This window comes from Quercus suber, unplaced genomic scaffold (assembly GCF_002906115.3).
Source record: "Quercus suber isolate HL8 unplaced genomic scaffold, Cork oak 2.0 scaffold_732, whole genome shotgun sequence".
In the NCBI taxonomy this organism is placed as follows: Eukaryota; Viridiplantae; Streptophyta; class Magnoliopsida; order Fagales; family Fagaceae; genus Quercus; species Quercus suber.
This window is the reverse complement of record NW_027070172.1, coordinates 34,991-53,473: the sequence shown is the minus strand read 5'-3', so window position 1 is coordinate 53,473 and position 18,483 is coordinate 34,991. Positions and strand designations below refer to the sequence as shown.

Here is an 18,483-nt window from a genome sequence, read left to right as displayed (position 1 = left end):
AAGCTGGATCTGGGCCCACTATCTCAACTTGAAGAAGTGCCCAAATCTGGTCCCTACAATTATTATTACTCTTAATTTGATATATATTTAAGATTTAACATTACATGAAAATAAATGCTTAATATTATATAAAAAAATATAAATAAAAATATATTTAATAATTATTTAATCGATATGTCTTGTTGTACTTGTACTTGCTTGTTATGTTGATATAACTTAGTAATTATATAAAACTAGGTGTATTATTAATATTATCTCTATATATTAAGATAATTCAGAAAGTTAGTTATTGTTTCAAAAATACCCCTAATCTAATTAGATAATCATTATACTTAATTAATAAATTGTAATTCAACCAAAAAAAAAACTACTAGAGAAAATTTTTTCCTAAAAATTAGCACACACTCTTTCTCCTATTTAAATATATTTCACGCAAGTTTAATACATTTTTTCCTAAAAACTTGCACTCACTAAACTCAATAGTTTACTTTTCAAATCTTAAATTTTAGTTTCTTAAAAGTCCCTTCTTATGTTATCAAACACTCTTTCTCATATTTAAATATATTTCACCCACATTTAATACATTTTTTCCTTAAAATTAGCACACACAAAATCTAATAGTTTACTCATTTTCAAATCCTAAATTTTAGTTTCTTAAAAATCTCTTCCTATGTAACCTCATTAATAATAGATAAATTCAAATTGAAAATCCCTTCTTATGTTAGCATGACCCTAATAACAATTAGCCTCATCACACGCGCTCGACACGAGTGACAAGGCTCTCTTTTATTTTGAGTTTAATGTAATTTTTCAATTTGAATTTATCTATTATTAATGAGGTTACATAGGAAGAGATTTTTAAGAAACTAAAATTTAGGATTTGAAAATGAGTAACTATTAGATTTTGTGTGTGCTAATTTTGAGGAAAAAATGTATTAAATGTGCATGAAATATATTTAAATATGAGAAAGAGTGTGTGCTAATATAAGAAGAGATTTCGAGTGCCCTTAGGGCACTCATTAATAATCAATTTTAGGAAAATTTTGATATCACTTTTATGGGAAATAAAAAAGCTATCAAAATATTAATTATTTTTTTTCCATTTCTCATAAAAACTTTCTTTAAATGGATTATTAACCAGTGTCTTAAGGACACTCGTTAGCATTTTCCTTATTATTATTATTATTATTAAATAATCTTGTGTGTACAAGCCTAATTGCTGCCTATGCATTTCTACTAATAAATTGTTTATTAATAAATGTTATGGAATGACAGGAAGGAAGTTATCGGGTGGTAGTTGCATTGGAGGCATGAAGGAAACACAAGAAATGATTGATTTTGTAGCCAAACGCAACATTACTGCAGACATTGAGGTTATTCCAATTGATTATGTGAACACTGCAATGGAGCGACTTGTGAAAGCAGATGTTAGATACCGATTTGTCATTGATATTGGGAACACATTAAAGTCGAGCTCTTGTCTTTTGGTATTTTTAGTCTTTTCCTTTTTTGGTTTTCTGAACATTTCTTCCTCATAGTGAGGCAATAATGTAATAAATGAGAAATGAGGTGATTTTTGGTTTGGGATCTTAAACATCCAGTGAGTTATTGGCCCATGCAATCTCTTCCCTTTCTCAGATTGGGAATGCCTTCTTAAATACTACTACCATTGGGTTAATAGGTAACTTCGGAGTTTAAAGTTTGCTTTATTGCCTTGTTTCAATTACAATGCTGTGTCATTTTGTTAGGTATAGAGTTTGAGGCATCTGGACCACACCCAAATTTAAGCTGCTAGGGATGGGAGTTGCTGAATATACTTGATGCTATGGCCTCTATGGTCAATGTGATTGGAAATTGACAGAGGAAGAAAGGACAGAGAACCCTTTTTTTTTTAATACAAACGGTTTCAGCAAGCACTTTATTGCAAATTTGTTGGTGTATTGAAAAGATTTTTGAGCAAAGTTGTATACCAACGCAAAGATAGTTGTTGCAAACTAATCACGTCATGAATTATACATAGACATTCTTCTCTCAAAAAAAAAAAAAATAGAGTCATAGAGAGAGAGAGAGAGAGAGAGAGAGAGAGAGATGGGAAGAATCAAATATAAAGATAAATTAATCGATTCTCATTTGATAAAGAAACAAATCATTTACTATATAATATACAAAAAAAAATTAGATATAATTTTTTTTTTGTTCTTATCTTCTTCTCCTATAATTTCTAAGTTTATAAAAAACTTAATTTGATTACAATCCAAATTCTTCATCTTATCCTTTTATTATTAATTTATTTAAGAGAGAGAGAGAGAGAGAGAGAGAGAGAGAGATGGGAAGAATCAAATATAAAGATAAATTAATCGATTCTCATTTGATAAAGAAACAAATCATTTACTATATAATATACAAAAAAAAATTAGATATAATTTTTTTTTTGTTCTTATCTTCTTCTCCTATAATTTCTAAGTTTATAAAAAACTTAATTTGATTACAATCCAAATTCTTCATCTTATCCTTTTATTATTAATTTATTTTTTACTATTTTTTTACTTAAATTATATTACTACACAATCAAGAAAAACAACAACGTTATTTCACTTATTTGTTCATATTTTTAAGAATAAAAAAAATAGATATAATAGTTTTTTTTTTCTATCTTCTTCTCCTATAATTTATTAAGTTTAACATATTATTTTTTTCCCTTAATTGTTAATATCAACTTCTCATTCTTTTTTATCTTTCCTCTTCAATTTATGAATTATCTAGAAATCAAATTTTGTAGTAATTTAGGTTCTTGTTTTCAGTAATTAGTTTCACATTTTTTTCGTGTATAAATTATCAACAATTATTCTATTTTCATATTTATCTTCAAGTATATCTACAACTTGAGATTAGATCAAAGGGAATAATATCAATCGGAAAAAAAATATTTTAAATTATAAATATTTTTGCTTCACCTCCCTCAAACTCCTTATTCGAACCATGCTCTCTTCGTCATAGGTTATATTTTTTTTGTATTCTTAGTATTTTTGTGTATATGTTTAGTTGGATGGTTTTGTTCTATATTGGGTTTTATTGATTTGTAGGTTTCAAGGTGCATTTGCAACATGAGCATCCTAATCCAATGGAAGCTATAGTGGAAGCCGTGGGACTAGTCGCTTCTGTTAGGTTCTAAGAAATTAGGAACTAATGTATTAGAACTTCAATATGTATATATTGGCAAACCATGATCATAACATTTAGTCTAGATTTAGCTACTTAAAGTGTATTTATGTGTAAAATTGGAATCGAGTATATTGTAGGATTTATTGTGTAAATCTGCAAAGTTCAATCGATCAAAAATTAGACTCGATCAATCAAAGCTCGTGCAGATTGTTTTTTTGTAAAATTTTTCAACTTAACCCAAGCCCATATGACGTGTAGGGTTTTATGTTTTGCTTCAAGTATAGAAAGAAAAACCCTAACCACGTTTTAGAGGTTGTTGATATACTGTGTATATGAATCTCTTAAGAGATCTAAAGGCGTTTGCCTTCATACATACTTAGGCTTATCAAGATCGAGAATGATGTCAAGAGCTTGGTGATCGCTTCAGTTGCTGCATAAAAAACTTAAAGAAAACACAAGTGGGAGTACTTGTGGTTGTTGTGAATCCAAGAAAGAAGTAGTCCATGGACTTAGAGTTGTCTCGTGGTTGTGGTAGTAAGTTTTCTACTTAAAGTAGTAATAGGATTTTAGTGGTCTAAGTCACTATTGTAAAACTTTAATTCTTTCATAATAGATCTATTTTACCTTGAGAATAGTTAGGTTAAATCCTCCCTAGGTTTTTTATCGGTTTGGTTTTCCTAAGTTATCATATCGTTGTGTTCTTTATTTTTTGCATTATTTACTTGATATGATTTACTTGTGTTAACCTAGATTTGAATAATTTACATAAGTAATTACTTTGCTAAATAACTAGGTTAATCAACTTGTGTTTTAAGGAGTCTAAAAATGTTCAGCTTCTTTCACTTTCTTTCTTCTTTTTTTTTATTTTTTATTTTTATTGAGATTATTTATCACATTAAATTTCTATCGGTTATACGCTCTACCTCTTCTTTTGATAAACAAATTATATGTTCTACCTTTAATCATGTTATGATTTTTTTTTTTCTACAAGTGGATCTCATATTTATGCCACAAATTTTGATTATTCTTTTTTTTTTTTTCATTTATTTAGTTGATCATTTGTTTTATTGATATTCGTAAATATTTAATTTTGTAAATTATTTATAAAAGGGTTGTACGAAACCAAACATGCATAACGGCTTTTCCCCATTTTTATGGAGTCAAAAATGTTGCCGATACGACAACACCCATTCTGCATGACAATGATTTCTTAGAATTATATATGTTTGTAGGATTGTAGAGAATGGAAGATAGAATTTAAGGTGAAAAAAACTTATGTATGAACATTAAAATTTTGTTAGATTGGCAAAAAAACACTTTAATTATTAGGAATCTAAACGATATATTGGTATTAATAATGTTTGATATTTTACAGTAATTGTTGTGGAATAGATGAATTTTTTTTTTACTAAAGCATGTGAAGATATATTAGTATTAATAATGTTTGATATCGTAAATCAAACTTTTTTACCAAGAATTTACTATAAATAAATATATATTTCCTAAATTATAAAAATTTAAAATTTTACTTCACTTAAAATTAGATTAGCAAGAGTTTCAAATAATATATATTTTGATTATATATCATTATTTTATGTTTTAATATGTAGAATTTATATATTATAGACCATGTTTATACAAAGTGACTTAATATATGTTTATATGTATTATATGTCATAATCTTAATGGGTTTTATCATGTGGCTTACTAATTATTAATATAGTTTTTATTTTTTACATATATCTTTTAATTAAACTGTGCATCGCCTGGACATAATATTGGACAAAATTGCTAAATGCCCTATTTGGGCAAACTAAGCAGCATTTTGCCCTATTTTTGAAACTAATTAGGGAAATTCCCCTCTTTTGAAACTTGACTATCTCAAAATCGAGTTATAAAAAAAAGAAAATAAATAAATAAAAATAAAAAAATTATGGAGCCCTATAACGGCATTTTTAAGGACCTATAGTGACATTTTCAGGACCTATAGTGACGTTTTGTAACTCGACTTTCATTAAATCAAGTTGTAGGCAATTTTTTTTTGCCTATAACTCGATTTCATATAAATCGAGTTACAAAACGCCACAATAGGTCCTGAAAATGTCACTATAGGCTCCTTAAAAACGCCGCTATAGGGCTTAACTCAATTTTTAGAAAATCAATTTTCAAAAGAGGGGCATTTCCCTAATTAGTTTTAAAAATAGGGCAAAACACTGCTTAGTTTGCCCAAACAGGACGTTTAGCAATTATGTCCCATAATATTAGTATAAACATAAATTAAGATTGTTTCTCCAAAAAAAAAAATAATAATAACATTAGAAAAATAATCAAATACTCAAACTATTGTAGTTGTAAGGAGCAAATAAAGTGGTGGCCCACGCACTTAGAATAGTGAGTTGTACAGTTCAACCTTAGCTCAAATCAATAAAATTTGTAAAAGAGGGAAACAAACAACAAGAGAGGGCTCTGCCCGAGAATAAAAATAAGGAAGAAAGGGCTGATGTTATAGAATAGATGAGCAAATGTCTCCACACAAACCTGCTCGAGGAGGGCAATGTTATACAGAAAGTTGCACTTTTCACTCTCTTATCTCAATGTTCTTCTTGTTTCTTTTTTCTTTTTTTTGATACTTGTGTCTACCTCCCTTTTTCTTTGAAAACACTATCTTTTTTATATAATCATCCCTCCTTCACATCTTGACCTCCCATCTTTAGCTAACAAATCTCTCCTTATGACACTTGTCTCTTTTTATATCTGAAGAAGGTGGTAGAAGGAGTTTGCTTAGTTGTGACTTACACTGTTCAGGTCACTTCCTCATCAATGCAGCTGATAAAGTTGTTGTCCACAATTTAATGCAGAGGCAAGAGGCTACTCCAAACTAGAAACTTCCCCTATTTTCACTAATTCTCTCTTTTTAGACCATTCTTCCCACCTGGAATGCCTCAAAGTCCTTTGTCTCATCCCTTCCTCTCCTTGGGTGAATTTCCTCTTTGGGCACGTGATATCCCCACATCAGTACTACAACTCTTCAATTTCTTCCTCAGTCATCGAGCACCCATAGTAGTCGTATAACTTTATAACATTTCTTTGGCTTGATATGACGTTGAAATATTAATTAGCTATGCCCCTCCCCTGTCAAGACCCAAACACCCAAAAGGGTCCAAAGTATGAAAAACCGAGCCTTCAAGAGGTATTGTAGTCATTTTTTTTTTTTCCATTTGATAAAATAAATAAATATATTGAACTCTCCACAATACAAGTCAGAGCCCTATGACACACTTACAAGCAATACAAACTACAAATCATGTGTCTCCAAATACACTTAACAATCCAACGTTCCAAATAAAATAAACACAAAGTCATGATCCTCTCTAATGTATGCAGCCTCAACAGAAAATCTAGGCATACGACACCCAAGGCTAACAGACCTTAAGTATCCAACCTCCAATAGCATTAAGTAAGATCTCTTTGAACTTTGCAAGATTGAGTCATCAACCATTAATGGCCCAAGTCTCCCAATTTAATATAGCACTCCAATCACCACCAATAAATTAAGCTCCATGCCCGATGTGTAGCTAATTTATCTGAAAAATTGTAGGAGATTGGTATGAGCTAAAACCCTGTAAGTAGTATAATTAATGGGGTGGGAGAAATGCAAGTTTCATGATAATGAGTATTTTACAAAACATGCTATCATTTGGAAATTTTCATTTAATTTATGCAAAATCAATTCCATTAACAACACGACAAGAATGATAAGAATAATACAGCACCAAGCTTTCCAAAATAACTATGAAACTATATTTTATTCACTGTGAGACATAAAAATATCCAATACCATTTCGTAAACTAGAAACCTCACCCAAGGTGCCACAAAGACAAAAATGTCACTAAGACATCATACTGCCACAGACAGGTCGGAACCCAAACACACTAGCATGATATGTACCTCTTTTGGCATGTGGTCTATTGGAGCTACCTAGCCTCACCTACACCCTCAAGGATTTACCTATTTCCCCCATAGGCAGCAAGGGATAACGCGCCTTGTAGTACCTTTTTTGCATGTGGCCTCTTAGCCCTACCTAGCCTCACCCACACACTCAAGGATTTACCTCTTCTCCCATGAGCAACAAGGAATGACGCGTCACACAGTAACCCTTTTGCATGTGGTATTTTGGCCCTATGGGTAGTAGCCTCACCCACACATTCAAGGATTTACCCGTGTCACGCAAAGCGAGAGCCTCCAACCTAGCTTATCATCAGAAAGACGGGGTAATCACACGTCACAAAGACGTTGTCACAAAGACGGGGTAATTACCAACATCATAGCACAAGGGCAAACCCACATCAAAAGCTCACAAGTTAAATGTATTCAAATACATAGTTTACTTCCAAGTAGTTTCATAAGATATTTCAATAACCAAATATCCACAATATTCTCAAGGTCCTCAAAACTATTTCTTGTCAAAATATTTTGCATCAATTTCCCAAAATAATATAATTTAAGACAAAATGTCTTTAGTATTTCCAAATAATACTATAAATCCATGAAATCCACTATCAAATGAATTCAAGGTTACTTTTCTTTTCCATGCCAAATATTCATGCATTTCCCCATATGCAAATATTAAACATGATGCACTTTTCATATATAATTATATATAGTAGGGTCACAACACACCTCTTTTTAGGAAACATAGTTTCAAGAATTATTTTCCAAAATGTACTTAACCCAAAACAACATGTATGCAACATGATTATTTTCAAAATCCCATTAAAAAACTATTTACCTCAGCAGTCCAATCCAAATTTACCTTAACCGGGCACCGCATTCAACCAATCAAGTTACTACTTCCATCACCAAGTACCTTGGAACCTAGAAGCACAAGTATCGAGCCTATTAATAATAAGGTCTACTACAAAATTATGCTATCAAATTTGTCTCCATAAATCAAAAAGGATTCCCTCAAAAATCAAACCTAAGGCCCTAAAGCCTAGCTTGACCATCCCAAGACAAGTACCCTTATCCAAACGATAACCAAACAAGCATTCAAGAAACTCATAATGCTGACACAACCAAAACATTTTAAATTCATTACCGCAATAATGTGCATCATAAGATAATGTAGCGTACTCATGAATTTCTTTGGGTACTAAATAATATATTTAAGCTAAGATAAGATCAACCAAGGCTTGGGATTAATTCCACAATTTCTCAGTATTTTAGTCTTGCTTTCAGATTTAGTACATAGCAAGGCAGCCATTTTGTAAAAATTGTTTGGTCAATGAAAAGTTATCCGATTAATTCAAAACTTTAAGGGAACATTCCCCTATGTGTATACAATGTACCACAAAAAATTCAGCCCACAACGATTTTTTTTTGTAATTTTATTAAAAATCATGCATTGCGGCTGACTCAAATCTGTTATGACAACTTTAGAAAATTGCTATAGTTGTAAGATTAGCCCAAATTATTTGAGAATTTACTCACATTAAAACCACCAGATTTAAAGCATATTAAAAACAAGGAATCAAACCCAAAATCTCATATAAACAACTTATCAAACACTAGGTATGCAAAAAGCACATTCTCAAACCACTAGGACAAGTAATAGTTAACATTTCATCAACTTCTTACATATGACCAAAATCATTACAACAACTTAACTTAAAATAGAGAAATCATCATAAATCACACAAAAGTTAGCCCCTCCTTCCTCCAATAAACCAAGTGCCCAAAACCTCCATGGTTGAATACCCTAATACCAACTGTCACATACTCACACCCCAAAAATAGGGTAGTTAACCCGACCAAAGTGTTATCCCCATCCGTTGGATCAACCCCACATGAGCATTGAGCCATAAACGAAATAATCAAGGAAGTGGGTCAATGGAAAACTCACATTAAAATCATTGTTTGGGACAACCAAAACTCTTATAGAAGATCATACTTGTTGGATTCAAGCTATTGAGGAGGTTATTTGAAGTGGTGGTAAGGATATAGGACCTTCAATGGATCAGCCATGGAGGGCGGTGAGAACAAGAAGAGAGAAAATACAAAAGAGAAGACAAGGGGGAGAGAGAGAACATGTAGGCTTTTTTTGGGCGGGGGGGGTTGACTCCTGGGAGGGGGCTTAATTACAAGTTTGCCCCAAAAATATCTTGTGTTTAATTACCACTCCACCCTTAAGGTTCCTCTCATATTTCATCTAGCCCCATAAATCACTTAATGATTCATAAGTCCTCCATAAAATAACTAAACACACAAATAAAAAAATAAACTCCAATAGATATTATTCCCTTTCAAAAGAAAATTGCTTTAAAAAATATTTGGGGTGTTACATCCCCCCTCTATTTTTTAATGTAAAAATTCAAAATTTTAAATAAATTCTAGGTAACCTTTTTAAAAAAAAAAAATTATAAATATTCATTAATTTATTATTATCTCATTTATTTATTTATTTATTTTGAGAGGGGCAACTGAGACTGCACTGAAAAAAATAAGAAAAAAGAGGCGTCATTTATTTTTTTAATATTGAATTTTTGTCATATATAAGTCATTAATTTTAGGAGCATTTAAAGTATAGGTTTATAAAAGTATATAAGTAAATGAGAAATGATATGTCTACAACAATTTTACAATATTTTTACAACAAATCTTAAGTGACAAGTTATTACTGGTTATTATTATTGGGGCAAAAAAGTAATCTTAGTGTTAGTTTCAAATTTGAACCAATAACAACTAACCACCTGTGATTTGTTGTAAAAATATTGTAGACGTAGCATCTCTCTAAGTAAATCTCATTAGAAAAAAAAAAACGAATTCCAAAAATAAACTCATACGCATTTATATTGATGGAGAGAATTAAGGATACTGGAATATAATGATACATTTAGCAAAATTTGGCTATAAACTTGGATGTAACCTAAAGTTATAACTCTACTTAACATCTTTTTATTATATGTGAATTTTAATAAATCCACCATTATATTATATCACTACAAAAAATTAGGGTTGTAGCAGCATTTTTAAACCGTGACTATAGTCCCAAAAACCATCAGTATAGACCCAAATGGCCTATTCCAGGGTTTTCTTTTTCCCCGTGCTTCGTAGCGTTACCCAGCGAGTGCAACAATAGGTCTTTCGGACTTACACCAGCGGTTTTAAAACTGCTAGTATAGGTCACAGCTATTTTGAAACTCTATCATCGCGCTTTTTTAGAAGTGTTGGGATATTCTTCATTAGCAATTTCAAAACCTATACCGGTGCTTTTTTTAAAGATCGAAAAAAAAAAAAAACTAATTTCAAACCTATAGTGGTGGTTGTAAAACACCGTAATAGCTCTATCTATTGTAACAGTTCCATAACCATAATAGGTTAAACTGCCGTAATAGGTCAACCTATTGTGGCAATTTCTAAAAGCACTATTGTAGGTCGTCTATGGTGGTGGTTTTAAACGTAGCTATAGAACCAGTTTTTTGTAATGTATTTTGGACAAAATTTTGCAACAAACTTGATTGTAGCCAAAGGCTACAACTACACTCAATATCTTTTAATTAGATTTGAATTTTGATAAATCCACTATTAGACTATATTTTCTTCTTATATCCATCATCCTTGCTAAATTTCCAAAAAATCAAAGACCAATAGCTATGTCAACAATCAAATGTTCAAATTTCATGAATGTTCAAATAGTGTATAAACCACTATGAATGTTTAAACCCCCAAATTACAAAATATCAATTCAAGCTTAATATCAAACAATGTATGTGCAAAAATTGAATATAAGCTTATACCAGAATTGATAAACAATCTAAATCGAATAAAATCACATCTATAGTAGAAATTAAATGGCAAAGATTAAGGGGAGAGAGATGCAAACACAAGGACAACACAACAATGTGTTATCGAAGAGGAAACCGAAGCTCTCAGCGTAAAACCTCTCCGCCACCCTCTAAGCGGTCAATAATTCACTAAAGAATGAAGTTAGGATATATGAACAGCAGAAAACCCTCCAATCCTAATCTATCCAGTGTACTTAAGCCCTCCAAACTTGTTACTCCAATGAAGTTGCGCCAAATTTTTGTCTTCTTTAGCTTTTCGGATTCCACTATAGCCCATAGCATCAACCAATAGCCATTGGTCCCTTCCTAATTGCTTTCCAAAGTAACAAATAGCCTTCTCACAGATGTGGGTATGGTTAGAAAAGGATTTGGGTAAGAACCTCTTAAGGATGTAACAATGGAGAGGATGAGAGTAGAGAAATTTAAAGAGTCTCTATGTAAAGATTGTGGATGAATCAATCCTATTTTTCTCTAGGGTTTCTCTCTCAAAATTCTCTCTAGAAGCTCTCTACATTTCATGGCTATAAAGGGTATTTATACTAGGGTGAGAGTGGAATGAGAAGAGTCAGGTTTTTCAAAACAGGACTAGCTAGCAACTTGGCCTTGCGACTTGACTAAGTCGCAAGTTCAAGTCACGAGTTAACAGAACGACTAGGCTGAATTTTTTTATCCTGTAGTGCTCCAGCTAGCGTGACTGTTCATTTTCTCTGCACACTTCACTTGTGTGATATAGTTAGTGGCTTGCCAATTGCGAGTCATCCGCGATCCCAGTCGCGAGTCTCTGCATCCTTGCACAATCTTAAGCATTTCTTCACACTCTCTCACTCACTACCCTTACATGATTGCCACCTAAATACAGGGTTACTAATTGCTAAAATACAAGCAAATTTAGTACGGAATAAAGCCAACACAATGGTTGATTAAATTCAACCTTACATTTCAATTTTTTGTAGTCTAAAATTACACGTAAAAAAATTTATGGACTAGATAGTAAATAACATCCAATTAGCACAAAATTTAGCATATGTGTGAAGAACATAAAAAATATGCAATCCAACGATTATTATTTCAAAATATGTAGCCATGTTAATTCTTTTAGTAAGTTTATAGCCAAACTTTGTCCTTATAATTTTTTTTTTTCTTATATCTTCTATATTTGCAAAATTTCCAGAATATAAAAAATCAATAGTTATTTCATCAATTAAATATTTAAATTTCAAGTTTTCATAATTTAAAATGGTGTATAAAAAAAATAAATTTAAGGATCGAATGTTAAAATAATATCTGATTGGCACGAAATTTGACATTCATATTAAGAACTTAAAGAATATGCAATATAATGGTTAAATTTTCAAAATATGTAATAATATTAATTTTTTTTATTGGGAGTTATAGCCTTAGACTACAACCAAATTTGTTGTCAAACTTTGTCCATCTTTATAATCTTGCTATAGTTTTTTTAAAATAAAATTGAACAAAATTTAACTTTTTTTAAGAAGCATTTTGATTTTTTGTTGATTTCATAATATTTTGCAACATAATATAAGTTTTAAAGGCCTTACTTTAACATGTCATTATTATTTTATTTTTTTTAATTGAATTTTAATTCTATTGTGAGTTCTAATTTGCTAAATCAAAGGAAAAAATAAAATTTATTCTATATTTAAACTATATATTAAAAAATTCCCAATTAATATGAATAATTATTAATTCATCAAATTTCATATAAATTCCTTTTATATATGAAAAATAACCTATATATTTCTTTTATATAAATAATTAGTGTGTATCTATAGATTTTTTTTTTTTTAGTAAAAACATCTATAGATAATTAATAAATAGAAACAATTGCATTTAGCTACATGATAACTATTTTTAAAGAACATTTTATAATTAATTATACATTGGCATAAATGCAAAATTTTGATAAGGTGAGTGGCTAAATGAGGGGAATCCTTTTTTTTTTTCTCATGAATTTGTCTCGTGCATTATACGGCTTTAATCATGAATTTTATATATATATATATATTTATATTAGTAATAATAATTATATGAGTATTATTACATAATTTTAGAACTCATTTCTAACTAACTAAATAATTATATTATTATTATTATTATATAAAATGCATAATTTTGTATAGAGAGAGTATCTCATGCGCCTGGCACATGAGACATCTCTCTCACTGACAAGTGGGCCCTATAGGTGTGGGGCCCACATGTCAGTGAGAGGGATGGCTTATGTGCCGGGCACATATAAGATTTTTTTTTTTCAGATTTAGATCCTCTAGATTTCCTAGGGTACTCTACTAAATAGATTTTCTTAAATCTTAATCATTCTTTAATGATTAAAAAGTCTAAATTCTGCCATATCAACATTCCACTAACAATAATCTTAATTGTTAGTGGAATGCTGACATTGCATAATTTAGACCATTAAATCTTTAAAGAGTAGTTAGGATTTAAGGAAATCTATTGGTAAAGTACTCTAAGAAATCTAGAGGATCTGAATCCTTTTTTATAATTCCTTATTTATTAACGAAGAAGATGATTTGAATTCAACCAGCTAAATCTTTTTAAAAAAGGAACATTAAATAATAACACCTAAATACTATACTTAAGTTTTTTCTATTTTTTATTTATCAATAATCAGTACTTACCACATCAACAATTTTAAAAAAAAAAAAAATTTTAAAAAAATGATATCTCTCACATTATTTTATTAAAAACTGAAAACTTATTACTAAAAATATTGTAAGAAAATAATTTTTAAAAATATAAAAAATATCATAGAACTAAAAAATGCATAATTATGCACGTTTTTTCATTTTTGACTAGATCGTCGTGAGACCCAGCAAAAAGATAAAATAAATTGCAAGCAAACGCACGCCTAATCTACTTCACGGCGTTTTTTTCTTCCTCGTGTCAGAAAGAGTGGAGTAGTGAGCAAGGAAGTACGAAATTTGTAACACCATGTCTTTAATAATAGCCTTTAGCAAAAAAATATTGTCTTTAATAACGGTCTTTACTAAGCCTATACGTCATCACACCCCATTTGCTAAGCCAATAAGTCATCACATTCACACACCCCAACAGGCCGCCCATTTCTTTTTTCTTTTTTTAAAATGTTACAGGCCCCTCATTTCTACTTTTCTAGTACTATATATATAGAGGTACATTTTAGTACTATATCACACACTTTTACTAGTCATTACTGGCCTAGGCATTGCACTACTTTATAACATTCCAATTTTTTCTTCACAGCTACTTTCTAGAGAAAAATCAATGGCGAAATCAGCAGAGGTTGAACACCCCAATAAGGCCTTCGGCTGGGCAGCCACCGATACTTCTGGCCTCCTCTCTCCCTTCAATTTCTCAAGAAGGTCCTCTCTCTCTCTCTCTCTCTCTCTCTCTCTCTCTCTTGTTTGACGTGTTTTTCATTTTAATCTAATATTTTGAATACTAAAATAATTTATCCAAGACAAAATTGGATTTTTTTTTTCTTTTTGTATAATTCAAATATTATAATAATAATAAAGGAAAATATATCTCATGAGTCTCTCTCACAACATATGAGACTCATGTATTGGATCTACAAGTATTATGAGATGAATATCTTATAAGAATAATAGAATCGTCGGATAATATAATTTTTAATAGGGAAAGCGAATCAAAATTTTACTTCTCCTCATAAAAGAGAATAAGTTATACCTTACAAATCTAAATTCTAAAAAGCTTGCATTTTTTCTTATTTTCATTTCATTTTATTTGACCGTCTCGTTATTTTATTTTTATTTAACAAAATAAGAATGCATTTATTTGATCAATTAATCATAGTGATTGCTCAAATTAGTATCGACAATGATCCATCCTCTACCATTTAAAAAAAAAATATATTATTTATTATGGTTCCTAATTGTTGGTTTGTGCTAAATATGAAATAGTATGGCATGTCTGTAGGGCAACAGGAGAGAAGGATGTAACATTCAAAGTTCTTTATTGTGGGATATGTCACTCGGACCTTCACATGGTCAAGAACGAATGGGGCACGTCCACCTATCCAATTATCCCAGGGTATGTGAATGTTAATGTTTCTTAGGAATCATACTCTTATCACTACATCTTTTCCTTTTTATAAAGAAATGTGTTGTCTTGCACATAATTTGGAATATATGGAATAATGTTCTATATATTACAATATTCAAAATTCCATGGTATTATTATATTGGTTTTTTTTTTTTTTTTTTTTGTTTAAGTTGGAGAATAATGTGCTCCTTTTTGTCTATATCTATGGATTGAGTAACCTAAAAGATATATACTATTCAACAATACATATCGGTTTTCTAAAGCATGATATATTTGTTCTGGGCAGTATTTTTTTCACATCATTTTTATAAACTGAAAACGTAACTCACGTTTTCAGATTATAAAAACACAGTGTGAAAGAATTTTTTTTTTCCTATTTTATGTTGTTTAAGACTTTTGCAAATTTAGTTATAGTGCTCAATTCTATATATAGATAGAACCCCGCGAGTACAGAAAAATTGTTTTCCGAAAATATAAATAACGAATTGATGATGTTTGGTTCAATTTGTTAATTATTTTGGTTTATGCGTTGTTATTATTATTAGTAGTTAAATTACAAATTACATTCTCTGAATTTGAAATGTTTTTATTTTTTTTCTTTAACATTTTTTATTTTATTTTAATGTTTCAACTTATGTATGCATTCAATGTAGTCATTCCATCCGTATCGCACAATTAAAACCAATAAATGACGTAATTATGCTATTAAAATAAATGTAGTTTAACAGCATACCCTGGATAGAAATTGACGAAAGGAGTAGGATTATACATTGAAAACAAATTTGTAAGTTGAAAGACTAAAATTTGAAAAATTCGAACTATAGGGATAAAAATATAAACAAATCATAATTAAAAGGTGTAATTTCTAAGCAATTCAATTCAACACTTAATTTGCCAAAATTAATTTACACGCTATTTGTCTATTAAGAAATGATATGTCTACAACATTTTTACAACAAATTTTAAGTGTCAGGTTATTACTGGTTGTTATTGTTGGGACAAAAAAGTAATCTTAATGTTAATTTCAAATTTAAACCAATAACAACTAACCACCTATAATTTATTATAAAAATATTATAAAATTGTTGTAAACGTAGCATATCTTTTTGTCCATGACATGTTAATATCTCATATTGAAATCATGTGAATTTAACTGGATAATTAATGCAGGCATGAGATTGTGGGGGTAGTGACTGAGGTGGGCAGCGGAGTACAAAAGTTCAAAGTTGGAGACAAGGTTGGCGTTGGCTGCGTGGTCGGTGCATGTCATTCTTGCGATAACTGCACCAACCACCTTGAAAATTACTGCCCCAAAATGATTCTCACCTATGGTGCTAAGTATTATGATGGAACCACCACATATGGAGGCTACTCTGACACCATGGTTTCTGATGAACACTTTGTGATCCGTATTCCAGACAACCTACCACTTGATGCTGGTGCCCCTCTCCTTTGTGCTGGGATCACAGTGTACAGTCCCTTGAGATTTTATGGACTTGACAAACCTGGTATGCATGTGGGTGTGGTTGGCCTCGGTGGTCTAGGCCATGTTGCTGTGAAGTTTGCTAAAGCTATGGGGGTTAAGGTGACAGTTATCAGTACTTCACCCAACAAGAAGAAGGAAGCTTTGGAACATCTTGGTGCTGACTCCTTTTTGGTTAGCAAAGACCAAGATCAAATGCAGGTACTTAGTTTAGTTGTTAACATGTTGCATTGTCAAGTTATTTTATGTGAGTTACCATAAGTGTACAGTATCTTAGTTTCTAACTTTATCTACTATATAGGCTGCCCAGGGCACATTGGATGGTATCATTGATACAGTCTCTGCTCAGCACCCTCTCATGCCTCTACTTGGTCTATTGAAGACACAAGGAAAGCTCGTTATGGTTGGTGCACCAGCGAAGCCACTTGAGCTACCAGTTTTTCCATTACTTATGGGTAAGCATGCATGTTACATCTGACAATTGTTATATTTGATTTGAAAATGGGATTTGAAGTTTCTTGTTATGTTAATTTGACTTAGAAATTATATAAAACCATGGGTGTATTATTATTATATACTCTTGTGTAGTACAAGCCTAATTGTCGCTTGTGCATTTTCACTGATAAATTGTGTATTAATAAATGTTATGGAATGACAGGAAGGAAGTTAGTGGGTGGTAGTTGCATGGGAGGCATGAAGGAAACACAAGAAATGATTGATTTTGCAGCCAAACACAACATTACTTCTGACATTGAGGTTATTCCAATTGATTATGTGAACACTGCAATGGAACGACTTGTGAAAGCAGATGTTAGATATCGATTTGTCATCGATATTGGGAACACATTGAAGTCAAGCTCTTGATTTTTGCTGTCTTTTTAGTATGTCTCACTTGTGTGATGAGGATACCTTTTAGTTGATTAAGTTGTTTTCTGGTATTTTTAGCCTCATTTTTTTGGGTTTTCTAAACATGTCTTTCTCATAGTGTGGCAAAGATGGTTTTTTTTTTTTTTTTTTTTTTTGAGAAGAGGATGTAAAAGTTGTGTTTGTGATAATAAGAAATGAAGTGATTTTTGCTTTGGGATTTCAAACATTTGGTGAGTTATTGTTCCTTGCAATCTCTTCCCTTCTTTAATTAGATTGGGAATGTCTTATTAAGTACTACTACCATTGGGTCAATAGGTCACCTACCAAATAAAATCTTACAATATTTCATTATCGGATGCGTTTAGTGGTAAAACCTTAACTAAGGTAAATAATATTGCATGATAATCAACAACACATTTGAGATCAACTCATATTAATTAATGATGCCACACAACTCTTTAACTTAAAAATTTTCAGGTATTCCTTAACAATAACCCTAATACCAGCTCATTCTTCTTCCTTAAACATATCAACCAGAGAGTTTCAACTAATGGATTCTGCTCCTGTCTCCAATAGATTAAAACATCAATTGATTTTTAGTGTAAGCGGGGATTGATCCTTATATCTCTTATCCAATCATTAGAGATTTTACTAATTGAACTAACTGGAACTTATATTATAATAATAATTAAAAATAAATAAATAAAATAACCACTAACTTAGAAAAGCCAAACACAAGTATTTCGGTGAGTTTATGGTAACATAAGCTGGACAAGCAACAAAAAACAGGTGAATCGACCATAATAAATTGATCCAAGCAAAAACTTCAAATAATAATAAATATAATAAAAAATTAAAAATTAAAAAAAAAAAAAGAAAAAGAAAAAAGGAAAAGAAAGAAGGCACTTTTTGGCACCACAACAAGAAACGTAAGGACCTTGACCCTTTCCATGTCCGGAGGCGAACCAAGAAAATTTTCGAATGTCTAAAAGAAGAAAGTGGAATGAGAAGACCGAAAGTGTAGCATGTAAGAACTAAGA

The 18,483-nt window shown here is 30.8% G+C and overlaps 1 protein-coding gene and 1 long non-coding RNA gene across 2 annotated transcripts; one reads left to right on the top strand and one right to left on the bottom strand.

Moving 5' to 3' along the window:
- Positions 1-6,441: 6,441 nt before the first annotated feature.
- LOC136064677 (uncharacterized) lies at positions 6,442-9,237 on the bottom strand. Its single transcript, XR_010626260.1, has 3 exons — positions 9,066-9,237; positions 7,953-8,038; positions 6,442-6,746 (listed from the first exon to the last, which is right to left on the bottom strand). It is a non-coding gene; the product is annotated as an uncharacterized LOC136064677 (long non-coding RNA).
- Positions 9,238-14,206: 4,969 nt separating this feature from the next.
- LOC111999434 (probable mannitol dehydrogenase) lies at positions 14,207-17,607 on the top strand. The gene is made up of 5 exons (XM_024031563.2): positions 14,207-14,390; positions 14,968-15,081; positions 16,264-16,777; positions 16,878-17,031; positions 17,235-17,607. The coding sequence occupies exons 1-5, from the start codon at positions 14,293-14,295 to the stop codon at positions 17,438-17,440; spliced, it is 1,086 nt and encodes a 361-aa protein (XP_023887331.1). The 5' UTR covers positions 14,207-14,292; the 3' UTR covers positions 17,441-17,607.
- The last annotated feature ends 876 nt before the right edge of the window (positions 17,608-18,483 follow it).

Excerpts from the sequence above, each read along its gene's own strand:
- LOC111999434 (XM_024031563.2), top strand. The coding sequence starts at position 14,293 with ATGGCGAAATCAGCAGAGGTTGAACACCCCAATAAGGCCTTCGGCTGG. Across the intron at positions 14,391-14,967 it reads CCCTTCAATTTCTCAAGAAG|GGCAACAGGAGAGAAGGATG; the intron begins GTCCTCTCTCTC and ends GCATGTCTGTAG. Across the intron at positions 16,778-16,877 it reads AAGACCAAGATCAAATGCAG|GCTGCCCAGGGCACATTGGA; the intron begins GTACTTAGTTTA and ends TCTACTATATAG.